Raw genomic sequence first — 27,334 nt, 5'->3', positions numbered from 1 at the left:
GACCAATGCTGGTTACAGTGGCAGTGATGCAGTCTTCCAGTCTCTAAAACTAGCAGATGAATTCTCTACTTCTATCACTACCTAGATCAGCGGTTCTCAACTTGCGGGCTGCAACCGCTTTGGGAGCCAAACCACCTTTCACAGGGTCGTCTATCAGACATCCTGCACATCAGATATTTATATTGTGATTCATAACAGCAACAAAATTACAGTTACGAAGTTGCAATCAAGATTATTTTATGGTTGGGGGTCACCACAACACAAGGAACTGTATTAAAGGGTTGCAGCATTAGGAAGGTTGAGAACCGCTGTTCTAGATAAAGTCTCTAATAGTGACACTACATCCTCTTTGCTCTTAATTAATGCTGTCCTAATAACCTTAAAGGTGTTACTTTTCATTATAACCCAAACACAGATGTAAATTACCAGACTTAAATAGAAAGTCATTTCCAATAACTCAAAAGCATGGAGGACAAGGGGTGGCATGGGATGGATAACTCTTTGGATCCTGATTCAGAAAACTATCTATAGAAATCATTTGTAAGACAACAGGGGCAATGAGACTATGGACTAAGAAATTAGATATTATAACAAGCTTTGTTACTTTAGAAGTGTGATATTAATTAAAATTTATGAATGATTATATTAGGGCTTATTTTGAGATATAAAAGAATCGGTATCATGATGCCATCAGAATTTAAAATATATGATATAAAGGAATTATAGCAAAGTGCTGGTAACTTTTTGCTTAGAGGAGGGGACATCATATTATTCCCTTTTTTATGTTTAAAAAATATAGGAAGAGCCGGGCGGTGGTGGTGCACGCCTTTAATCCCAGCACTCAGGAGGCAGAGCCAGGTGGATTTCTGTGAGTTCGAGGCCAGCCTGGGCTACCAAGTGAGTCCCAGGAAAGGCACAAAGCTACACAGAGAAACCCTGTCTCGAAAAACAAAAACAAAAACAATATAAATATATATATATGAAGAGAAAAAGAAGGAATAAAATGAACTTAAAAAGCAGAGTTACCTTTTCCCAGTCAGCTCAACCTGGCCCTTCTTATTGAAGAGGAACTTGGAATCATTATAGCCCCATCCATTCCATTTCAAAACTTCTTGTCTAGTGAGAAGAAAAACACACACACATATATATATACACATACAGGACCTATGCTGGCACTAGAGACGCTCAGCAGTTAAAAGTGCGTACTGCTCTTACAGAGGATTTGAGTTTAGCAACCAGGACCCACCTGTGCTGGCTCACAACCAGCTGGAGAACCCAACACCTTTAGATTCCATGTGCACATCACATACCCACACACACCACTCTTGTGCACTCTCTCTCATATACATATATATATACATACACATATATGTGTATCTCTCTGCTATGTACATGACATCATACTATCAGCAATCACCACCATTTCCACACTTTAATACTAAGAAAATGTGTAAAACCACTAAGACAAACCCCAAGATCAACTCACTTATACAGACTTTCATATGCCAACCTCTGAACATCTCAGCCCTTTTTCTTACTCTAGTACTTTTCCCAAAACAGGCATCCATGTGCTCACCATTGCTGGAGTAGAGTAAAAGTCACTAGAAAAAAAATATCATATTCCCCCTTGTTTCAGTTTTTTCACGTTGAATTTACCTCTTAAAACTAGTATTAATATTCTCTCTCTCTCTCTCTCTCTCTCTCTCACACACACACACACACACACACACACACACACATACACAAACTAAAAATAATTTTAGCTCTTTAAAAAAAAACATTTGCTAAACATTTCAAAACCAAACAATGTATCAATGGCTTTTCATTTTCACAACCACTTAAACAACCATACACTCACTACTGTTGAAATAAAAATAAGAACATATTAAAATGCCTACATATTAACAATTCCAAATGTAAAATCACTGTATTAAGCAGAGGATGCTATACAGTGAGCTAAGATCAATAAATTTAATTGATTCAAAGACAGATGAAAAGAATTGTGCTTATAAGACAAATATTTCACCTTGTACACTAAGTTTAAAGTATGGGATAGAGCCCGCCATGCTCAAAATCCTGGATCTTGTCTCTAATAGTGTAAGTAGATGAATCATAAGATGGCCTAAATAACTCTGCAGTTAAAACAAGAACTCACTTGAACAGGAAGCTGACTTTTACATGTGTTAGAAAATTTTTAATTTTTAATTTTCTGCTATAATGAATAAGACCAATATATAAGGTAGTTCAACTACTAGCAGAAACATTAATAAAGCAGATTTAAAATACAAGTGCTACATTTTAGGCCATAAATCAAGTCTTAACATATTAAAATAATCTTTTATATCTTATTAGCTTATAGTGATAGCAAGAGAAACTATAGACACTATACAAACACATGGAGATTGAACAATGCATTTGTTTTCATTTTCACAACCACTTAAACGACCATACACCCACGAGAGAAATCAAGGAGGAAACTTTAAAATTCCTAGAGTCAAATGAAAACAAAAACAAACAAACTTTATCACAGCCCCCGGGATGGAGCAAAGATGGTTCCAAGAGCAGCAGATGTCTGTGTTTACATCTAAACCGCAGAATACTGAGATTTAATGAGCTCCTCAGGAAAGAAACAGCAGGCCAGCCTGAAAGCGGTAGATGCGGAAAATAATAAAGACCAGGGACGAAATTAATAAACAGAAACTAAAGAAGAGTGTGAAGAACCACAGAACCCAAGTATTGGTACTTTGAAACTATAAAAAGACATAGAAAAATCAGTACTAGATTTATAAACCATCTACATTCTTCAGCCTCAATGTAAATACCAATCTTGACCTACAGATAACCACTAATGATTATATCAGCTTTCAGTATTTCTTTTTTCATTCCAAATTATGAATCTTCATAATTTCAAAAACCACTTTCATCAAAATCAGTAATGTGCATTATACAGGAAATACACTGATCTGGGCATGTGCAGAGCCATACTTAAGTATGGTGTTAGTTTTAGTGTTACAAGGGTGCATGGTGTGATCTTAGCTACTGAAATAAATTAATGGCAAATGTTTCAGCTATACAGCTTGAAATGAAAATAACTAAATGAAAACTGTTTTCTATTCAAAAAGGCTATATGCCAAATTAATTCAAAATAAGCTTGCCACTGTACCCAGCTAGAGAACCCATCTCTTTTTAAAGTATAATAAAAGCAATAATTCAGAATTAACAAAGATATTCTCACTAGAAAGTACTCTTCAAATTTTCCATAATTCTCAAGGAAGAAGAAAACAAAAACTGAGAAGTAAATTTTTATGGCAATTATTGTCCAAGGCCAAAGGCTTTTCAAACAATTGCAGCATGAATATAGTACAATGAATCAGATACAAGTAACCAAGTATGTACAAAAGTCTCTATACATAGAGTTGAGACAAAGAAACCAAGAATTTTCTCTTTGAAATCATGGTTTCCTAGAACTAGGGAAGTAGAGGCAAAAGGATCACAAGTTCAAGGCTAGCCTAGGCTACATAGTGAGCCTCTATCTCAAAAGGCAGAGTATTGGGGGAAATTATAAAGGCCACTCCACGTAGTTAAAAGGAAGATTTATTTAGTGGATGACTTACAAATGAAGGAATGGATAGGTCGCGGGGGTCTGGGGAAGGCGTATTGCAATCCAGCGGTGTTCTCTGGAGCTCTGCACAATCAATCTCCACCATCCAGGGTCCAAGCGCAGAGAGCGCGCCCAGAGCGAGCGCTCGCCCATCCAGCTCTCGGGTTTCCAGCACCTCCCCTCGCCCCGCCTCATAGGCGTGACAGTTGCCAGAGTCTCAATGGGGGTTGGAACTTCCAGATCCAAGCTGGAATGGCTACCCACTACATCTCCCCCTTTTTGTCTAAATAAGAAGGTTGTAAACTAATACAAGACTATATACAAAGGAATGGTTATCAAATATTGTCCAAAAATAATGAGGGATAATGACCTAGATAAGATGTAACTACAACCAATGCAAACAATATCAAGCAAGAAACAAGTGCTGTGGATATTGCTCTATATATAAATAAAACACTGATGGCCAATGACCAGGCAGGAAGTAGGTTGCCAGGCAGGAAGTAGGTGGGACAAGGAGAGAGGAGAATTCTGGGAAGCGGAAGGCTGAGGAGAGACACTGCAGCCACCGCCAGGAGAAGCAGCATGTGAAGACTCTGCTAAGCCACCAGCCACGTGGCAAGGTATAGATTTATAGAAATGGGTTAATTTAAGATAAAAGAACAGTTAGCAAGAAGCCTGCCATGGCCATACAGTTTATAAGTGATATAAGCGTCTGAGTGATTATTTTATAAGTAGATTGTGGGACTGCGGGGCTTGGGGAACCTGGAGAGAAGCTCTCCAGCAACAGCAGAGATAATAAAATCATGGTTTGCTATCAATAAAATACAGTCTCTATTAAAAAAAAATTAAAAAAAAAAAACCTGCTCAAAACATCTCAAAAGCATCAACCCAAAGATAAGATCTATAAATGGGTCAATTAATTCTTTTTTCTATTCATTCCTTTTTCTGTTTTGAAACAGAGTCTCTACATAGGCCTTGCTGTCCTGGAACTTGCTATGTAGACCAAGTTGGCCTCAAACTCACAAAGATCTATCTGCCTATGCTGAGATTAAAGGTGGTGGGCTTCACCTGGCTTAATATTTCTCCTATTCCCACAACATTCCTACATCATGTAGAGGACAGTTTAGAATAGGCTTCTAGGAATGCCTTTACAGAAAAACTTCACAGCTCAGGGCTGGAGAGATGCTCAGTATGTAAGAAGACTTGATGCACCCTGGGAGGGGGGGCATGTAGACCTGAGTTGAGAGCCCAGTGACCACACAAAAAGCCAGCTGGGCCACCCTCCTGTAGCCCCAGCACTGGGGGGAGGAGGGGAAGGAGGAGGGGGAGGAGGAGGAGGAGGAGGAGGAGGAGGAGGAGGAGGAGGAGGAGGAGGAGGAGGGAAGCAGAAAAAGGAAGACAGCTGGGGTTTTCACAGAAGTTTCACACCAGTCTAGCTCCAGGTTTAGTGAGAGTCCCTTTCTCAAAGAAATAAGGTAGAAACTATAGTACTATTCAACAAGGAGATTTGAATGCTGCAGAATATTTGACCTTCCATTTAAAAGTAGAAACTATCCTAAAGAATCTGCAAGCTTTCGAATGTAAGCTAATGATACTTCCTTTCTCTTTATCCCAATCAGGAAATTCTTTTTGCAAAAGTTTGGACCAGGAATGTTCCCCAAAAGCCCTTGTGTTAAAGGCTTGGTTCCCCAGGCAAGGTATTATAAGATGACAAAGCCTTTAGTAGGTGACGGCTAGTAGGAAGTCTAGAGTCATTAGGGACATGTCCTAAAAGGGAACGGTGCATCCCCGGTCTCTTTCTTATAGCCCAGGCATAGAATGACTAGTTTGCTCGGCCACATGCTGCTTAGTGTGATGTGCTGCCTTGCCACTGGCCCAAAACAACAGATATCAGTCACAGAAAGATGCCTCCAAACTGTGAGCCTAAACAGCTTTTATAAAGTTATTGATCCTAATAATCCTCTGTGTAGAAGACTGCCACGTATCTTGATACATATCACAGGTTTAACATTTGCAAATGAGAGTAAAGCTCCCACATGTTACAAAATTTGATCCTTAAAAACTGTCCTGTCCCACCTTTTCCAGCTAAAGAAGTTTTCCTGAGAGAGGCCATGATCACATGGCTGAGTTATGAGTATCCACGTCTGTCTCCCAGTCTTGTGACAATATCTGAAACCCACTAAATTACACCCTCAGGTAGCCGAAATCATTAAAGAGCCCTCTTTTCACCACTTTAATACTTCCTCAAGGCACTATTCTATGTTCTTACTGTGGTCATTCTGCACTGGGCCTGAAGGAAACATTTAAGAATCAAGGACAGGGGCTGTATCAATAAGCCAGGTGCCTGATACCCTCCCCATCACACAGTACACTCCACCATTTGGAATAATAATCCCAGGGCACCAAAAAAACTACAATAAAGAATTCTAAAAATCCTCTGCTTTCCCAAATATTCTAATAAAAGAAAATCATTCACAACAAAACCAGAGGTAAATGAGTATCATCTCTCAATTCCTGGAGCTAACTACACCCAATCTGACGTCTTCAAAACCCAACACTTCCTATTGCCAAAAAAAAGAGGGTTGGCTTGATTTTACTCTATTAAAAAAAAAAAGTTTTACAAACTTGCAGAGCCAAGTAGTACAAATATGAAAAAGAAAAATTATTTGTTGCAACAAAATAGAATATAAAAATATAAACTAGCATCATATATACACAAGGTGGCAGTATTCTCCTAGGAGATGTGTAGCTTGCAAACTCCATTTTCCCACTCCCCAGGCCTGTTACTCGGTCTATTAAGTGAAATGTTTAGACTAGTACTGTTATTACTAATCCATAGGGAGTTCCTTTATTTAGTTTTAAATAGGCAGGCTCACTTCTGAGTCTGTACCTGGAGACTAATCATCACATCCCCACTCTTCTTCAATAGTAAGTTACAAGCTTCTGAGTCTAAGTGCATGGCTTCTACCATTACTTTTTCTAAGCATGGTATTCTCATGCAAACATCAGGAAAAGGAACAAGTTAGTTCACCTACTTTTACTCTGGGTTAACAACTTTTTAAGATCAGTTAGCTAATAACTTTTAAAGCTGTTCTGATAAAATTCTAATGAAAAATGTCTTACTTCTTATTTGGTCAGATGAAGGTGAGCTTTGGCCTGTCTGTCCAGTTTAAAGTGAGAAACAGCTTTTGGAAGAGTGAGAAGAACGCCAGTAACGACTCAGTGCTGGCCAGGGAGCCTCAGTGCTAGCCACTTTCAAACCTATCGAACATGCATGCAGTGTGCACAGATTCTAACCCTCCTCAAGACTTTCTAATAGAGACCTTGATTCTCTGCATTGTGATTAACTGCTTCAAGGCTGGTACAACCCAAGAGAGAGCTTGTGAAATATCATGCTTGCACTTCCCCTTGCCCTCGCCTGTATATGCCTTAAGAGGAAAATAAAATTTTGGAGCTTGATCAGAAAAAAAAAGAAAAGAAATGACGAGACTTAGGCATTCAGGAGGCAGAGGCAGGCGGATCTCTGTGAGTTCGAGGCCAGCCTGGTCTACAGTGAGTTCCAGGACAGCCAGGGATACACAGAGAAACCCTGTCTTGAAAAGCCAAAACCAAACCAAAAGTGATGAGAAAGACAGCAAATACTCACTCACTCACTCACTCTCTCTCTCTCTCTCTCTCTCTCTCTCTCTCTCTCTCTCTCTCTCTCTCTCTTCCCCTCCCCCTCCCCCTCCCTCTCTGTCCTTGAAAAGATACACTCTGGAAAATTCCCATAAATCAAGGTCAGTGGGATGGGGGATAGGGGCTGTAACTGAGGGAAATCCTACAAATGAAATTCTATTCCCATCAACTTCTTTATTTATTAAAAAAAAAAAAAAAAATGGGAGTTCTCGCTGGGCGGTAGTGGCGCACGCCTTTAATCCCAGCAATCAGGAGGCAGAGGCAGGCAGATGCTGTGAGTTTGAGGCCAGCCTGGTCTACAGAGCGAGATCCAGGAAAGGCGCAAAGCTACACAGAGAAACCCTGCCTGGGGGAAAAAAAAGTTCTCACTAGAAATCTCAAGATTGATAGGGGAGGAAGGTGTAATCCTATATTCTAAGTTTAACTTAAAAAAAATGTAGGTCTTTGGAAATAAATTTAAAGTCATCTTCATATCTAACCTGCCAATCCTACAAAATTATTTAAAAACTCAGTAAGAAAGCTTTCACAAATGTGTACAATATACACCGCCTGACTCTAACAGTAAACAAATGCCCTTTCAAATAGGGAATTAATACAAATAGTGTGGTTGGAGTTATTTCAGAGAAAACCTTAATAGTCTATTACTCCTGGTTGTGAGATGTAATTTCTGGCTTAGAAAATCACCTGAACATCATTAGGTTTTGTCTCCTGTTGCCTGATATAAAATTCACCGCCCTACCTTTATCTGATTAGGCTTGTATTTCCCAGAGAGAAGGAAGCATGGGAAACAGCCTCACGGTGCACTAATTTCACTTTCTGTGCAGGACCATGGACACTTCTATCTCTGCATACTCCTGAGAGAACCTCTACTTGCAAAACCCTGAGTCTAACTCATCACAGAAATGGAACTATAGAAAGCATCCAATCAATGACCTGGGGACACTGTGAGGTGCAGGACAGACAAAGCCAACACAACTGAACCCTCCCCAGTACCTGCAGTTTATTCAAGTTACTGGTGGGAAGAGTGCAGACATGGTCACCTGCACTGTGAAGATATAGGGAGTCAGCCTCAGAAGACTGTCTTCTTCTACCCCCGATCCTTCTGCCTTGGTCTCCCAAGCTCTGGGATTACAGACATGTGCTGCCATGTCCAGCAGTTAAGAGCACTTGCTCTTCCAGAGGACCCAGGTTTGATTCCCTGCACCTATACGGAGGCTCACAACCACTGGTTAACTTCAGTTTCAAGGACTTCAATGCCCTCCTCCAGTCTCTATAGGCATTGCATGCACGTTATACAGTCATACATGAAGGCCAAACATCCATTCACATAAAATAAAATAAATCTTTTTTAAAGGTTTTTAAAGACATCCAAATTTAGCTGGAGAGTTTCTCTGCAGGTCCCGCCAAACCCCAGCCGTCCGACAGCCCACTTATAAAATAAACACACAGACACTTATATTTTTTTTTTTTTTTTTTTGGTTTTTTTCGAGACAGGGTTTCTCTGTGTAGCTTTGCGCCTTCCCTGGAGCTCACTTGGTAGCCCAGGCCGGCCTCGAACTCACAGAGATCCGCCTGGCTCTGCCTCCCGAGTGCTGGGATTAAAGGCGTGCGCCACCAACGCCCGGCTACACAGACACTTATATTATTTAAACTGTTTGGCCTAATGGCTCAGGCTTCTAGCTATTTAGTTCTTACATCTTAATTAATCCATTTCTCTAAATCTATACCTTGCCACATGGCTCGTGACTTACCGGCGTCTTCACATGCTGCCTGTCATGGCAGCGGCTGGCAGTGTCTCCCTCCGCCTTCCTGTTCTCTCAATTCTCCTCTCTGTTAGTCCCACCTATACTTCCTGCCTGGCCACTGGCCAATCAGTGTTTTATTTATTTATTATTTTATTTATTTATTTATTTATTTATTATTTTATTTATTTATTGACCAATCAGAGCAACACATTTGACATACAGACCATCCCACAGCACACAAAGAGGAACACAAGTGTTCCTAGTAAGCAACTCTGCAGAAAAATCCTGTGCTAACTATACACAAGTTATGTCAATCAGAAATCCAGCCGGGCGGTGGTGGCGCACGCCTTTAATCCCAGCACTCAGGAGGCAGAGCCAGGCAGATCTCTGTGAGTTCAAGGCCAGCCTGGGCTACCAAGTGAGTCCCAGGAAAGGTGCAAAGCTACACAGAGAAGCCCTGTCTCAAAAAAAATAAAAGAAAAAAAAGGAAAAAAAAAAAAAAAGAAAGAAATCCATCAGTAACTCCTGAGCATATGCTTCAGACAAAGTTATGCCCTGTTCCATAAGGGAACATGTTTGCTCCATTTCCTGGAGCACTGTTACTAGAGAATGGAGAAAGAAAGTGTAAATGCATTCTGTGAGATATTACACAATAATCAGAATCACTTAAGTAGACTGGCGCACAGATTTTAGAATAGTGACTTTTTTCTCTAGGCAAAATCCAGATTTAAATGAGAGATGAAAGGAGACTATTTGGCAAGAGGAAGAGAGGGCACTGGAGGGTAAGAGGAATACAAAAGTAATATACAATGATACATGTGTGAAAATCTTATGAGGAAATCATTATTTTATATACTAACTAAAAAATTAATTTAAAACAAGAAAAATGAATCAGAAAAAAAAAAACAGAAACACAGTGTTGAATACAAAGAAAAGGAGAAATAAGACCCAGAATATAACAGCATTTCAGAGAAGAAAAAAAACACAAAGTAACTGTATATTTTACAGAACACATTTACAAAACCAGCCATGGGTACCCATGGAGAGAGAGACAGAATACACTCAGGAGTCACACAGAAGAAAATGAGGAGGGAGCCTCGTAGCAAACACCATGAACCCAGTAGTACAATCCCCACAACTCCCTGAACCCGAGGCAATGTGTTGCTCAGCCCTGGAACTCCAGTGTCATCTTTCATATGCTTAAAGGAATTCCATGATATTTTGTTACCAGAAAAGGAAAATGGAGTTCCTAACATCTTTTTCAAGACAGAAAAAGTCAGTTACGATCACAGCTTCAAACATACAACAAACCAAGTAGTACATATTTAACTCTCCATAGCCAAAATCTTTTATAAATTTGCAGGGTAGGATCAAGGGTTGAAAACAGTGTCTAAAATTTAAAAAAAAAAGGGGGGGGGAGCTATAGGGAACATTCTTGTACACAAAGAAACAAGGAAGGGGGTCTAAGAAGAGAAAACTGGAGTAAGTGAGGCAACACCAGCCTTTCAAACTGACAGAATCATCTGGTGATCACCACTCACACTAGGCCCTTATCTCAACACTGTTCTTAACTACCACCCCAAATTCTGCCAATTAGAATTATATTGGTGTTTGAGTGTCTCTGGAAATGTAAATACGAGTATTAGTCATGCATACCTTGGTCTAGAGCAAACACCCACCCACCCCTATACAAGCTTGGCACCTACCTTGGGAAGATCTAAAAGTGGTCAGGTAGCTTACTCCATCCTGAAAACAACCCAAACCAGCATCAGGGAAGTGTCAGCTAAGGAGGCAGACGCTCTAGATTTTCCTTGTGTTCCCTCAACTGTCCTTAGACCCATGGCTCCTGTCCCCTTCACTGTCTGGTGTAATCTACCCATGGGGTGATTGTGGAAGGCACCAACTGGAAAATGGAATTGACTTCCACTGCTCCCCCTCTTGTTCGAGCAACTGGAAGAGGAAGTGGATCTGAAGTTTCCTGAACTGATGACTCAGTAAGTGAGCAAAGGCCTTCAGGAAGAACCTTGCAGTTCTGTAGAAACTGAAAGCTGAACAAAACAAAGAAAGTCGTCTTCAACCCTCAGCAAGGCAGGCAGTCACTACAGATATCAAGTCCTAGTTGTCCTTCAAAGCTGTCCTTCAGGGCTAGACCATCCATCCAAGCAAAGGCCTACAAAGGACAAAACTGAATACTATATTTTCTCGACATAGTCAGTATTCTTGTTTAGAAAGTTGTTTCCTTTTTTACCTGCAGTATTATTAATAATCAGCAGCAGTTCCTTCCACTTTGTAACAGGTAGCTGAGATTGTTACCTTTGCTTCCAGGAACCCAAAGTGGGGGAAATGAGCCTCACAAAGTTTAGAACAGGGACTTAGGAGATGGCTCAGCTGAAAAGAGTACTTGCTGTGAAGGCAAGAGAGAGGACCTGAATTCACATTCCCAGCATCCACATAAAAGCCAGGAATGATGGTATGCCTGTGACCCGACACTGAGGGGTAGAAACAGGTGGACAGGAAACCCTGCCTCAAGGCGGTAAAATGGACAGCAACAGAGAAAGGCACCCAACATCTTCTTCATGGGGACACACACACACAGTTTAGAGGACTCAATCACATCAGCTGTATAAACATTGCTCACTTCAACTGCACCATCATTAGGATGCCCCTGTAAACCTAACCTATGACTAGAATTTCTGGCAGTGGGAGCTCAGAATCCACATTTTGCAGAAACACTCCAAGGATATTCCAGTAGAGCCATCCACACACAACAAGCACTACTCTGCATGAGCAGAGGTCAAGAGCGGAAATGGCAGAGACGACCACCAAGCAGAAGTAGAAAAGCCTAAGGGTGTTTTTTTTTTTTTTTTTTTTTGGTTTTCCGAGACAAGGTTTCTCTGTAGCTTTGCGCCTTTCCTGGAACTCACTTGGTAGCCCAGGCTGGCCTCGAACTCACAGAGATCCGCCTGCCTCTGCCTCCCAAGTGCTGGGATTAAAGGCGTAGCCTAAGGGTTTTTGCTTCTGTGTAACTAAAGCAAAGCTGTGCAGGAAAGCTACAGGCAACAGCCAAAAGCAAGCAGCATCAACGGAAACTACCAGGGTGAACAGTATTTTCTACATTTCATGCTGCTCTCTACATTCTGTGCAACTCTACATTCTGCTTTTAAATTGCTCACACTTGCCCCTGTGGACACCCTGCACATGGTACACAGATATACATGCAGGCAAAACACACATACACATAAACATACAACAACATCTTTAAAGACTGCTCACTGGGCTGGAGGGATGGCTCACTGGTTAAGAGCACTGGCTGTTCTTCCAAAGGTCCTGAGTTCAATTCCCAGCAACCACATGGTGGCTCACAACCATTCGTAATGAAATCTGGTGCCTTCTTCTGGCCTGCTGTATATCTAATAATACCGTGTCCACTGTATATATAGTAATAAATAAATCTTTAAAAAAAAAAAAAAAAAAAAAAGCCTGCTCACTCTCCAGTTATTCCCAGACACAAAAACATTATCACTACTCCTGGGACATCATGCCCTTTCATAGCTGCTTATCTTTGTACCGCTCTATGTCCCTTCTCTGAAATGCCCTTCACTCCCTCGAGAACTACTAATCCAGGAGGCCAGTCCAGGTATCTCTTCTGAAATGTCTCTCCTATCTTTCCCAAGGGTTTATGACTCCCTCTGTACATAATGATTGTAACATTTATTACATCCTTGACACCGTCTCTATCTAGCTCCTCTAGGCTGCCAATCACCTGTGTGATGTTAAAAGGTGGCACAGCACCAGAATGCAGCACTCAGTTTCCCTGAGCAACTACTGGTCTCATAACGGAATGGGAATCATTTAAAAGAGATATTTTAAAAAAAAAAAAAAAATGAAAACCCAGCTACACAGAGACAACTGACAAAACCTTAGGCTTGACCCCAGCATTGGAAAAGTCAAAATTTTATCTGAGTTCAAGTGTCAGAGAAGACAAGCCTCTTGTCAATCACAGCTAAGAAATGTATCTGAGATGTCAGACTGAGTAAAGGGTGGGGGTGGAGCTCAATGCTGTTAGGAGACATGTTGGGTTTAAGATTCAAATAATGAAAAATGTGAAGAGAAACAGTAGCATTCTGGGAATGAAAACTAATGACCAAATGAACATAGCTCGTGTATGCAGAGTTGGAGAAGTCAGCAAGACATTCATTCACTTAGAATCAGCTTTAACTTTAGAATGTTAAAATGAGTCTCGGAGGAAATGTCACCTGGAAAGTCCCCACCTGACTGGTGCAAGCTAATGCAGTCTCAGTAGATAGAGTTAGGACAGACGTAGAAGAAAGAATTGAGGACTGGGGTATGGTTCAGTGCTGTGGCACTTGTCTAACCTGCACAGTGTCCTGGTTTCAATTCCCTGTATACATAGACAAAATCATAAAAACCAATAATAATAAATTCATCTTTTCTGCTCTCATCTAACTCAAATCAATACTTAAAACCGAATCAATCCTAATCAATCAATACATGTAACTAAACACTAGATTCCTTTTTATTAAGAAGCTACCAATTATATTAAACCCATGATGGGCATGGCAAATTAGGTGGTATTTTAATAGCCCTAAAACTGGATTCCAGTAGAATTCATGCCACTAGAAGAAATGCACATTCTGAGCAGGCACTGTAAAGTCTGTGAATTAGGTAGTTCATATTGCTTTATTCCAAGGGCTTAAAATATTATAAACACTGCCCCACTAGATGGTGTGAAGCTTCTACCTAAATAATTATATAGAGCTGAGAGTTCCAGTGAAGTGGCTGGCAAGAATAGGACTGGTATCCTGATCAAAACCCCTGATTAGTAACTTCAGGCATGTTACAAGAGCAATATATCACATTTACTCACACAGCAGTGTTTACAGTGAATGACAAGATGGTATCTACAGGTCCAAATCTCAGCTACGACGCAGAATATTCATCAGTAGTAACTGAGTTATTAGAAAGGTAAGTTTTCCTTAATAAGTAAGCACAATCAACTACTAAAAAACCAACATGAACTACACAAATGCTTGAGAATCAAAGAAAGATGTTGATGGTCTCATTTTAGGAAAGCTATGCAAGACCTGATCTTTTATATGCTCATGAAACTTAAGACTATGGCCAATAATAATGACTTGCTTGTAACTCAAAATTAAAATGTATAATTGGGAAATAGGTTTAGACTTGTAATTTTAGCTGAAATCTTGTAAGTTCATAAATAGTACTTACATTGCAAGTATTTTTAAAGTTACTGTTTAAAAATTAAACTCAGGAGTTAATAAGATGGCTCATAGAGTTAAAGATGCTTGTCATACAAGTCTGTGACCTGAGTTCAATCCCTGTAAACTCAGGAGAGAACTCCACAAAGTTGTTCTCAGGCTTACACACACACACACACACACACACACACACACACACACACACACACACACACACTACTTTTTAAATTTCTATGTAATCACTTTAGGAGAATGATTTAGTGCCTGGTTAGAAGTTATTCTCTCACATAACGGGCATGGTTAAGGAGATTGCACATACTGTTGAATATACAACATGGCAAACACCACTGAAAACCAAACTCACGAAATATGAGACTAATCAGTTTAGCCTCTTCTTTTTCAATAATATATACAAAACATTCACTGCTAGAAACTTCCTATTAAAACTACTAAAATGGGGGGGCGGGGAAACAAGGGAATCCGTGGCTGATATGTAGAATTAAATTATATTGTAAAATAAAATAAAATATAAAAAAGTAAAAAAAAAACTACTAAAATGAAAAATATTAATTTTTATTAATTAATTTAATTAATTACTCAAATGCTCATTAATAACAAAGTGGACAAGCTATAATATAAGCACATGCAATGGAATACTTTTCAACAATAAGGGTGAACAAAATGAACAATTACAGGCTGGGGAGCACCCCATCAGTGAAGTGTTTGTCAGGCAAACATGAGGACCTGAGCTTGGATCTTGGGCACCCACATGAAAAACTAGACACAGTGGCTGGCATTCGTCTGTGATCCCAACACCACAAAGAGGAGCCCAGAAGATCCCTGGGGCTTGCTGACCCAATCTAGCTGAACCACAAGAAGCACTGCCTGAAAAAAAAAGTAGCCAAAAGGCCTGAAGAAGATACCTAATGCTGAACTCTGGCCTCCACATCTTTGTACAACCATACACACATGCACATGTGCATGTAAGACACACACACACACACACACAAGTGGACACCAGGTTGGGGAGATGGTTCAGTGGATAAAAGTGCTTGCCGTACAAGTGTAAGGATCCCAGAATCCATGTAAAAGTTGGTTAAGCATGACTGTCGCCTGCAATCACAGCACTTAGGGCACAGACAGGGGAACCCAAAACCCAACTGAGTAACTAGACTGCATGAACTGGCAAGCTCCAGGGTCAGCGACAGGTCACCTCAATAAATAAAGTAGGGACTGGGATATGGCTCAGCAGCTAAGAGCACTTGATGCTCTTGTGGAAGACCTAGATTCAGTTCCCAGCACCCACACTGGGTGGCTCACAACCATCTGTAACTCTAGTTCTAAGGGGTCCAATGTCCTTCTCTGGCCACGGGTACCTGCACATCCATGGTGCACATAAATTCAGGCACATACACCTACAAATAAAATTTAAAAATATGTAAATTCACCCTTTTAAAAAGGAAATGTAGGGCTAGAAAGATGGCTCAGCAGTTAAGAGTCTATACTTCACTTGTGGAGCACCCAAGTTTGATTCCAAGTACCCATGTGAACAGATGGTTCACAACTGCCTATAACACCAGTTCCAGGAGTCAGGTACCCTTTTCTGTCCTACCCAGGCACTACACCCATGAGCACAAACCCCCACTCAGTCACACATATATACATATAATTAAAATTTTTAAAATAAATAAAGTAGGGAGCAATCAAGAAAGACACCGAATATCAATGTCATGCTGCCTCTGTATGTGCATACACAAGCATAAACATACATGAATACACACACATACATGTGTATATTTAAAACACTTCAAATAAGTTTTTGTTCCATATACCATTCCCACTTTATCTGTGCACCACCAAACAATATGTATTACATTTGGAGAAAAACAAACACATCAAAGAGTAAAGAAAGGATGAATCAGGTATGGAATGTATATGATACGTAGCCAGAGTACAGAGTGGTATCAAGGAAAGAGAAACGGGCTTAAAAGGACTGACTCGGTCAGATTCTCTGAAGTCATAAGCTATCCTGTCAAAATTCTGTGTGACATATTTCAGTAGCAATGGTGATAGCACATGGCAATGAAAAATGAAGAATGTTGTTCGGGTTCTGTGCAGTTTCAGCCTGTTTCTCTCATTTCTTCAAAAACAGTTTGGCCATACTTTCTGGTGGCCATGTGCTGTGGGATAATGCCCTTGTACACTGTAAAGATTTGTCACTTGAATTGGCTTAATAAAACACTGTTTGGCCAGTAGCCAGGCAGGAGGTGTAGGCAGGGCAAGCAAACTAAGAATGCTGGGAAGAGGAAGGATGAAGTCAGGAGTTGCCAACCGGACAATGAAGAAGCAAGATGAGAATGTCAAACTGAGAAAAGGTACCAAGCCACATGGCTAAACATAGTTAAAAATTGTGGGTTAATTTAAGTGTAAGAGCTAGTCAGTAATAAGCCTGAGCTAATGGCCAAACAGTTATAATTAATATAAGCTTCTGTGTGGTAATTTGCGAAGTGGCTGTGGGTATTTGGTAGTTGTTGACAGAACAGAAACTTCCACTTACAGTCATGTTAACAGAAGGAACAGGTAGCAACTGAAGTTCAAGGTGTCAGTCCACCAAGAGGAAAACTCTCTGATGGGTCAAACTCTTAAGCAAGGCTACGAGACTACAGGCCCCAGAATATCTTTTGCTTCTGTTGTACCTTTACATGTTTGCTGCTACAGTCTTTCTCTGGCATCTGACATGGTGTGAGTGGAAGTGAGGAAACCCTCACTGCCTGTAGTGTAGTGTGTTTATCTCATGAAAACATCACAATCTACTGGGCATTTTATCTGTGGATTATCAAGATGATTCTTCCCTAAGATGTACTGTTTAATTCATAATAATAATAATAATAATAATAATAATAGTCTATACAGAATTTTGATGAATAAAAATGAATACAAGGAAATGCTACACAGTCAAGGCCTTTGAGTTCCCCCTAAGGAGTTGCTTCAGATTACAGCTCAAGTTAATGAGCCAGACTGACTCAAATTCCTTTACTCTAAGTGCTGAGAAATGCAGTCACAGGTCTGAGTGTGCATCACTAGCTGAAATAAAGCTTAAAAATAACTTCAGGTTAGACCAGATGCCTTGCTAATAGTTTTTAAGATAAACTATTGCCAGAAAAATAATCTAAAGTCCACAAGGACACATAGCTAAGCTATCTGATCCATTAGCTAGGGTCATAAAAACAAAACAGCCTGATTAGTGCTAGCCTGGCGAAAGATTAATTCTTTGCACCCATTCCTGACTTTAATTTGTGAAAATCAATTCTGACTAGTCAGGGCTACAGAAAATAATTTGACTCTGTAGCCCCAAAACAAGGGCTACATGTTTTCTTTGATAGTCAGGAATTATACACAGGGCAAAAAGTACATTTTGAGATTTAAAGTGTCATGGTGCCATAACATCTTGGGAAGTGCCGACTGAGCTATAGCTAAAAGATATACAGTATCTCAGAAATGTCAACCTGAGCCTGAACTAGAGATCTAAGACATTCCAAGGTATCTCCTTGCCCCAAGACTCGGCACTCTCTGGGCATCTTTGGGATTCAAAGTGAACCCAGAACTTACAACTTCTGACTGCAGTGTTAGTTCAAAATTTTTACATAGTCATGAGTTAGTTTAAATTGCCTTTCCCCTGCCTGGGGAGAATGAAGGTCAAAAGGTCGAAGCGCCTAATACACTCAAAAGTATAGATTACAAATACACAAGTTTCTTATTTTCTTGGGCTCTTCAGCAGTTTAATGTGGTGATATTTTATTTGTATGTTAATAAATAAAGTTTACTTGGAGATCACAGGAAATAGCAAGCAGTAAACACAAAAGCCAGGCAGTGGTAGCACATGCCCTTAATCTGATCACTTGGCAGGCAGGATCTCTGTGTGTTCAAGGCCATACTAGGGAACAGAGCCAAGTGTGGTGACACACGCCTTTAATCCCAGTACCAACCACAGAGACCTGGAGGTCTGTACAGACACAAAGTGAAAAGGAAGTGAGGTAGCTGGGCTAAGAGTCAATGAGAGGGCAGGACAGCAAGGCAATAAAGCCTGGGTAGACAGGAAGTCGTGACATTTTGGAAGCTGCAGAGCTGGCGAGGTAAGTCGGTTGGTGGCTCTCACTATTTTCATCTCTAAGGCTTTCACCCCTATATTTGGCTCCATGTATTTTATTTACTAAGAACGCTTAGAAATTCGGCTACAGTTTAGGTTTGTGATTCCTTTAAAATTCCTTACAATAATACCACAAGATAAATAATAAAATAATTCTTTCTTTATAACCACAATTTGCAGCCTGCCAACAAAAAGGTTGGCTGAGGAAATATGTTCCTTGCTTTCTCTTGACAAGTTACTTAGATATATTGCATGTGAGTTTGTCGGGATGACTGTTTTTTTTGTTTTTTTTTTTTTTTTTGGTTTTTCGAGACAGGGTTTCTCTGTGTAGCTTTGCGCCTTTCCTGGAGCTCACTTGGTAGCCCAGGCTGGCCTCGAACTCACAGAGATCCGCCTGGCTCTGCCTCCCGAGTGCTGGGATTAAAGGCGTGCGCCACCACCGCCCGGCGGGATGACTGTTTTTAATCATGTTAGGGAGATAAGAAACATGTCTTTACCTATAATCATTCACTTGAGAAATGGAATGTAACCCCTTTGTGACTTCTGTATTGCCTGAAAGAGTTTGTTTAGGGTATATAAGCTGTAAAAAGATATGAGAGAATGGAGCAACAAAGGAAAATAACATGAAAGGAGAATAAAGAAAGGAACCATCAAGAGAGTGTGTAAATGTCTCCTTCCCTAAGCCCTCAGATAGAAAAGTCTTAGCTATGCCAACACCGTGGATTCCTTTTGAGCCCTGGGCTGCCTTGGGGCTGGTTCCTCACAGGTAGCGATACAAACTACCATTCCACAGTTCCAGTTTCTAACACTAGAAGACTTCAGCACGAGTATGGAGATCTATCTCCAAGTCTCATTCTCACTCTTTCTCAAGACAAAGATGAATGGGATACTCAATGAATTCTTAGAGAAAGTACCAAGCACCTGTGTTAATCTTTTCTCTCTTTAAAATACTCTCTCATGTTAACTCTCTGGAGCTATCTCCCTCCCCACCACCACCACCAGAGGAAGCCTACAGTCCAACACTACCTATTACATGATCTATCTAATTCAAGGTAAATATGAGGTAATCCAGATCTAAAGCCATGTTGTATCTGTAGTAGCTGACATTCCACTTTTCTTTTTAAAATTTTTGTTTTATGTGTATGTGTTTTGCCTGCATTTATTATGTATACTACATGCATGCTGGGTCCCCTCAGAAGCCAGAAGAGGATTTCAAATCCTCTTGAACTGGAGTTGTGATAGTTACAGATAGTTGTGAACCACCATGAAGGTTCTGGGGACCAAACTCAGGTCCTCTGTGAGAACAGCAAGTGCTCTTAACTATTGAGCCACTTCTCCAACCATCATTTTTATTTGTTTGTGTCTTGCTGTACCACCACTCAGCTGATTCTGAACTCAGACATTGGGAAAGACATGATGAAGTATTAAATGAAACTACAAAAAATAAAAGAGAAGAGGGAGAGCAATTACTGTGCTGCCAAAGGGTTGATTCCACTCAAGATCCTCTGATTTAGTTTAGGGTGGAAATTAACATACTAATCTCCTGAGCAGTAGAAATCTTTCAATGATGAGAAATAAAAGAATAATACCTGCTTTTAAAGACATATAAGGTATCTCGTGCCACTACAACTGCATTCTATTTCTCTGTAGCCTAAAAGTAGATCACTGAATTTCCTCCCAGATATTCTTACTAAGTGAACTTGGGGTAGATGGCTCCACAGTAAGCTCTGGACATGAGGAACATTGGAGAAGGTTTGGTTTATGTCAATGCACAAACCAGAGATTAAGACATCAAGGTTTCTTACTCATAACAGTCTAAATCATGCAGAAAGTCCTCCACGACCCCTTCTCTTTTCCTCTAATCTTAGTTCTCCCACATTTCTCCTTGTTCTCTTTTATTTACAATACTGTCTCTTCCAACATGGGGAACAACAAAATTCACTCATTAACTTGCAAACAGCCAGCCTATCTTTTTAAACCAGACTTTATATTTTCCTAAATTTTGAACTTCATTTTGATGGGATATTTCTAATTTATCACTAAGTACAACATAAACTAACACCTTAGGTACAGAAAACAGTATTCAATTATTATCATAAACAGCTTGAAGCTCAGCACACTAAGGAGAGCAACCTGACAACTTTACCCCAGGGAATAAGTACCATGGTGTAGCAACAAGGAAATAGTACAGGGGAAAAAATATGGGTTGAGATGAGGCCAGAGTTGAAATACCATTTCGTTCATTTCACAACTGCCTATCATTAGTCAAAATTAACTGAGCTTCTACTTTCTCATCTGTAACCAACATATAAAATGAGGTAATGTACATGTACTTTAGAATGGTGCCTTGGAAGTTAACTTACTCAAATGAAAATTCCTATTTCCATCATCACTAGAATTCCTAGTTTAGAACTCATATCATGCTATTTCACGTGGTATAACTAACAAAATAAGCTTCACTTTTTCCAAATAATGTTGTCATTAAGTCACCTGTCCAAGTAATTTTGCTGCAAAAATGAAGCTGCAGGATGCCTTCCTAAAAATCATTTGCAAGAAATTAACCCAGCTTCTCAAGAACATGCACCAAGTTGTGACATATGCTAAATAATACCTCCAAGGCTGGTCTTCAGAACTATTCACCTCTTCTTCTCCTGAGACAGGATTTCTCATTGTCCTAGAACTCAAATATGCTGTCTGGCCAGCAGGCTACTGGAAGCTACCTGTTTCCATCTCCCTCAAAATGGAATTATACACACATCACAACATCTAACTTTTTTTTACTTGGATGCTGTGGCTCAAAAGCATGTTCTCATGCTTGTGGGACAAACATTTTACCAACTGAGCTGCCTCCCTTGCTCTTAAATAATATATTTTTTTAAAAAATGATACATGTAGGTTGGGACTGTAGCTCAAGAATGAAGCCCTTGCCTTGCTTTCAAGATGCTATGTCCTCAGCTATGTTCATATCAGCATTGTTTGTAACAGCCAGAACCTGACAACAACCTAGATGCCCTTCAACTGAAGAATGGATAAATAAAATGTGGTACATATACACAATGGAATACTACTCAGCAGAGAAAAACAATGACATCATGAGGTTTGCAGGCAAATGGATGGATCTAGAAAAAAATCATCCTGAGTGAGGTAACCCAGACTCAGAAAGACAAACATGGTATGCACTCACTCATAGGAGGATACTAGATGTAAAACAAAGATGACTAGACTGCTACTCACAACTCCAGGGAGGCTACCTAGAAAACAAGACCCCAAGAAAGACACAGGGATCGCCCAATGACAGAGAAATGGATGAGATCTACATGAACAACATGGACGTGAGTTGGGGTAATGAAGGGCAAGGGTCAAGGGAAAGAGAGCTTAGGGGACCGAGAGATCCCAGCTGGATCAAGAACAGAGAGGGAGAACAAGGAATAGGAGACCATGGTAAATGAAGACCACATGAGAAAAGGAAGAAACAAAGTGCTAGAGAGGCCCACAGAAATCCACAAAGATACCCCCACAATAGACTACTGACAATGGTCGAGAGACAGCCCGGACTGACCTACTCTGGTGATAGGATGGCCAAATACCCTAACTGTCGTGCTAGAAACCCCATCCAATGACTGAGGGAACCAGACGCAGAGATCCACCGCCAGGCACCAGGTGTAGCTCCAGGAGTCCAATTGGCGAGAAAGAAGAGGGTTTGTATGAGTGAGAATTGTTGAGACCAAGGTTGGATAAAGCACAGGGACAAATAGCCAAACGAATGGAAACACATGAACTATGAACCAATAGCTGAGGAGCCCCCAACTGGATCAGGCCCTCTGGATAAGTGAGACAGTTGATTAGCTTGATCTGTTTGGGAGGCATCCAGGTAGTGGGACCGGGTCCTGTCCTCAGTGCATGAACTGGCAGTTTGGAACCTGGGGCTTATACAGGGACACTTGGCTCAGCCTGGGAGGAGGGGACTGGACCTGCCTGAACTGAGTCTACCAGGTTGAACTCAATCCTCGGGGGAGTCTTTGCCCTGGAGGAGATGGGAATACGGGATGGGCTGGCAGGAAGGCGGGAGGGGGGGAGAACAAGGGAATCTGTGGCTGATATATAAAATTAAATTAAATTATAAAATTAAAAAAAAGATGCTATGTCCTCACTGCAATTCATTCTCAGTGCTAGCAACTAGTGACCAAACCCAATCCAATCAGTCACTGCTCAGCTTATTATTATCTTGCAGGCTCCTCCATTCACCAGCCCCTCAGCTGTATTATGTCTATCATAATATGTCTATCACCACCTCACAGGCTATTATTACTTGTCCACTGTCTCTACTCCAGCTAGAAGCTAAGTTCCATAAGGGCAGAGCTTTGTGTGCTGCTGTATGCTACTTTCATGAATGAATGGACTGATTATCTACAAGCCAGAGCCTGCAGGGCCTGCCGTCGCCTCTCTTTTTTCACTTTACTCCCATCTGTACCAACACTCAACTGTCCCCCAAAGACAACACGGACTTCCATGGCCCCCTGCTCTGCCATAACAAACTTTCCTCATCATCCGGTAACCCACCAAAGTATCAACAATGTTTTTCAAACTTTCTTCAGGAAGCTTCTAACCCCAGAGAATATGCCTCTTTCTTTCCTTTGTGCTAAGTTTATACCTTTGTCTACACTAGTGCTAATTAAATTACTGGAACTTATCTCTCTCCCTAGATTGTGAGTTCTTAAAGACCAGGGCTTTATCACCAACCTAGCACAGCCCTTGTCATAAAGTAATTTATCTGCAAATATTCACTGAATTAGCACATACATTACTCTTCTGCAAGAGGAATAAAAGCATGGTATATTAAGAAGTCACTACTCCAAACTTATGATAAGCAGCTACAGATAAAACAATGACAAGCAATACCACCACCCAGAGTAAGGAAAGAGGAGTAATATGCAAATCACTGAAGATTTCAAAATAACGCAGCACACCTTGCTGGATATATACCTTGGTTCCTCCTGGCTCCAAAATTTGCTTTCCCTTTAGGCTAGGTTCTCATTGCCACAGATGTGAAGACCCAGCTAAGCAGCAGGAAGTGGAAAGTCAACCTGGGTTTCCCATTGAGCAATAGTCAAGTAGAATGATCACGCTCTGAGAAAGCTTCTGATGTTTCGTCAAATACATGGTTTTATGTTTCCCTTAATACAAGGTAATGTGCTATGCACTGAGTCAAATACAAGCATTTCAATTAAACTTCAGAGTAGTTCTGCAAGTATAGCTGTTACCACGAGCCAGTTAACCCTGAGCTCCCTGACAGCTACATCCTATGCCATAAGTGGGCTGCAGTTGCACCTAGGCTACCGACAACTTCAGTCTTTGACAGTCATACAAGGACTATGCCATCCAGAGCAGTTACCCTCAGCCTTAAGACATTTTATCCAGTATCTCAGAGCATTGTGATTTCTTCTCTAAATGCCTAACAAAACTTGCCCTGCCTATAATAGTGTACGCGTATATATAAATGTTTTATCACACAGATGCATGCAAATGAGAAAATATCTATGTGTATGAAGCCACTGGGGAAAAATGAAGAACCTTAAACCCTGTAAGAACTAATATAACATCAGTGAAACCAGGAGTTACATGTGACCCTCGATTTTACCCTCCTACCACCTAGTAAGCAAATTCTGGAAAATGTGCTTCCTCATATTTTGTAAATGGTTTGCCTCAGTTCAGAGTCCCAGCATTACTGATTAATATACGAGATTCATAACCACTGTTTTCAGACACAAGGACAGCTACAGCTATTTGTTGAGAGCTTGTGTAATAGGCAGTACACTAAGAATTTCATCTTTTAGATGCATTTTTCTGTTCCCAAAGCAAAAATGCAAGGCAGGGGTTAGTTCTTCTTTGGTTTTTTAACATTTCTTAATGATTTATTTTTTATTATTTTATATGCATTTGTGTTTTACCTGCACATATATGACTGTGTAAGGATGTCAGATCCCCTGGAACTAGAGTTACAGACAGTTGTGAACTGCCATGTGGGTGCTGGGAATTGAACCCAGACCCTCTGGAAGAGCAGCCAGTGCTCCTAACTGCTGAGCCATCTCTTCAGCCCCTTTGGTTTTGTTTTCTGAGTCAGGGTCTCTCTTTGTAGCCCTGGCTGGCCTGAAACTTACTATGTCGACCAGGCTGATCTTGAACTCACAGAGATCCACCAGCTCTGCCTCCCAAATGCTGGGACTAAAGGTGTTCACCACCACCTCCAGCTGTACATCTTCTTAAAATGAAGGAACAGAAGCTCTGAGAGAGACTGACAATTTACAAGGCCTAATGGGATTCAAACTGCCAAACAAATCTTCAATTCCATTCCAGTGTGCCCTTTCTGAAAAGCCAATCTAATGCTTAGCCCCACATGCCCTGAGACAACGTTCCCCTCTCGAACCTTCATCCCTTCTCATTCTCACCCTTTCTGCCACATTTAACTCCAGAAGTTCCCTAGTCTCTCCCTGTCTAGACCATTCCGTTTGTCTACCATAAACACTGTCCCCTTTGGTAGGCTATTTTCAACACAAACTTCAAGATTTATACACACAAACCAAAAACAAAATAAACAAACAAAAACTGGCTCAGGAAAGTCTTTATCCTAAGAAATACATACGCATGTTTGTATTTCTTATACAAGACCATGTTTCAATTATCAGCTAAATTTCTTATACTATATTACTTTAGTGACTTACAGTGAATAGTGCATTTCAGAATCTCTGCATTGCTTGTATTGTGCCGTAAGGACTTACACGGGGTGAATTAATGAAGCCGTCGATTTGATTTGTTTCTGATGTCTAACCTGTCACACAGGCACCTGCTACCTGCAGCAGACTTCTTAATCTTTTTTTTTTTTTTTTTATTTCTTCATCTGTAAAATGGAAGAGTACAGCATCTACCTAATAGCTTAGGGAGAAGTAATGGATTTAGCACCATCTCTAGTACTTTGAAAGTACACAAGAAAAACAGTAAAATCTTTTTTCATTCTCTAAGTTCTTCCAGACAGATGAATCTCAGTAAACACCACCTTGCAACATCTTTCATCAGGGACGGCGATTTCTTGTAAAGGTCTTAAGATTTTAGGAACATCCCTCATCCAGACCCTTGTCTTCTGGTTTCTTGAAGAGATCAGTAGCTAGAATATCAAACTCTACTAATGTTTGCAGGCTATTGCACCTTACTCATTCACCAGTTTCCTCCCTCAAGTCAGAACCCATGCCCATCAGGAAGTGGTAAGCCTCCCCGACAGAAACGACTCAGCACCCTTTCCCGGAGTATCACTGGTCCCCCACCCCACTCCATCCCGCACCCAGGCTTTTGAGGACTAGCAGAAATTTGACTATCCAGTCCAAATTTAAACCTCCTCTTCATAGATTAAGAAAGCCCCTGCTACTCGATCAAAAGATCTTCAAAGACAGAGAATGAGTTTCTACCATCAAAAACCAAGAATAAGGATCCCTTTAAACCCTTCTCCATCCGAGGTCATGGAATGCGTTATCTTCTAAAGGACCAAAATCAGCCAACCCATCCCGCCCCTTCCAGACAGAGTCCCGCGTCCGCTCCACTCTCGTTCTGCCAGCTGATGTCCTCGCAGGGACCGGGGTGTCTTCCGCCCACCGTGTCAACAACTCCTTTGCCCACTCCCGTGCCCTCCTCTCCCCCAGCCCAGGCCGCGGGTGGCCTGCCGCCGCCGGCTCCTTCCCTGGCCCCGCTACTCACCGCTTCTTGGGGATGGTGCCCGACTCCGGCGCGGCGGGAGTGGCGGCGGGCGACGCCCCGGCCGCCGACGCGGCTCTCCGCGCTTTGCACTCATTGGTACTCGGAGCCTCCTGGGGCCGGCCCAGCAAATGGCCCGACAGAACCCGCAGCCGCCGGCGCGCGCGGCCCGCGTCCCGGTCCCGCTCGCTCGCGCCCGCCTCGCCCGCCGCCGCCGCCGCCGCCTCCGCCATGGCTTCCGCCTTGTGCCGCCGCCCGAGGCCGCTGGGCGCGGGTGAAAGGTCACTCAGAGCGGCGCCCCGCGCGACCATTCGCTGCGGCGCATCCCGGCAGCCACTGCGGCGACTGGCGGCAGGGGCCTTGCGCCGGGAGCTTCACGGGCTCTGTCCCCGCCCACCGCGGGCTCGCCACGCCCTCTCCCCGCCCTCGCCCCGCCTCGGCCCCGCCCGCCGCCGTGCCACGCCACGCCTCGGCAAGGCGCACCTGCAGAGCAGGTGAGTTCCAGCGGACCCGGGGATTGGCCCCAAGGGGCAGGATGGGAGCCAAACCACACAGCGCTCCCGCAGAGGACAAACCTGTGGGTGTGGCGTCCTGGGGGAAGCCCGAGCACCTGAAGGATTGTTTCCTGGGGCTGATGCCTAGGAGCTTGAACAGTGGGCCACCCGGGTGGTGCTGCCAACCTGGCAATGGAGCCAGGCCTGCTTTTCCTGGTAGACTACTTCCGGCTGCTAGGGCAAAACTGATCCTCTAACCTATAGAGCCAGTGTCGCTATCACAGTCTCATCTCTCATCACCTACTACGTGCCTAGCACTGCGGTCAGCACTCACGTTGGAGGCCAGAGGACAATTTCCAGTCGTCTCCTTCCACCCTATGAGTCCTGGGCATCAAACTTGGGGCGTCAAGCTTGGTGGCAAGTGCCGTTGCCCACAGAGCCATCTTGCCCACCCTGAGGTGTGTTTTGACACAGCCCTCAAGCTAATGGTTTTTATCATTGAAAGGTGTTATCTGCAAAAATAACATTGAGTTTGTTTTTGTGTTGGCCAACTACTCCTAGAGATGGGGCCTAACCTGAAGTGTGGTTAATGTATCCAGTGAGACCCCACTGGATGAAACTAATTTTTCCTTTGCAAGTGGGTACCAATTTCAAATAGCTTCTTGGTGAGGGGTGGGAGCCAGTGTCCA

General features: G+C 41.8%; 1 protein-coding gene across 1 annotated transcript in view; it reads right to left on the bottom strand.

Moving 5' to 3' along the window:
• Agps (alkylglycerone phosphate synthase) overlaps positions 1-26,478 on the bottom strand; it is a 105,006-nt gene extending 78,528 nt beyond the window's left edge. Inside the window, exons 1-2 of the mRNA XM_006972465.4 lie at positions 26,155-26,478; positions 1,027-1,116 (exon numbers count right to left, since the gene is read on the bottom strand). Coding sequence (XP_006972527.3) covers positions 1,027-1,116; positions 26,155-26,462 — 398 coding nt within the window. The 5' untranslated portion in view covers positions 26,463-26,478. The remainder of the gene's footprint in view (positions 1-1,026; positions 1,117-26,154) is intronic.
• Between the last annotated feature and the right edge of the window lie 856 nt (positions 26,479-27,334).

This window comes from Peromyscus maniculatus, chromosome 4, assembly GCF_049852395.1.
Source record: "Peromyscus maniculatus bairdii isolate BWxNUB_F1_BW_parent chromosome 4, HU_Pman_BW_mat_3.1, whole genome shotgun sequence".
Taxonomy (NCBI): Eukaryota; Metazoa; Chordata; class Mammalia; order Rodentia; family Cricetidae; genus Peromyscus; species Peromyscus maniculatus.
The sequence above is the reverse complement of the archived record's forward strand: the minus strand, read 5'-3'. Positions and strand labels throughout refer to the sequence as shown.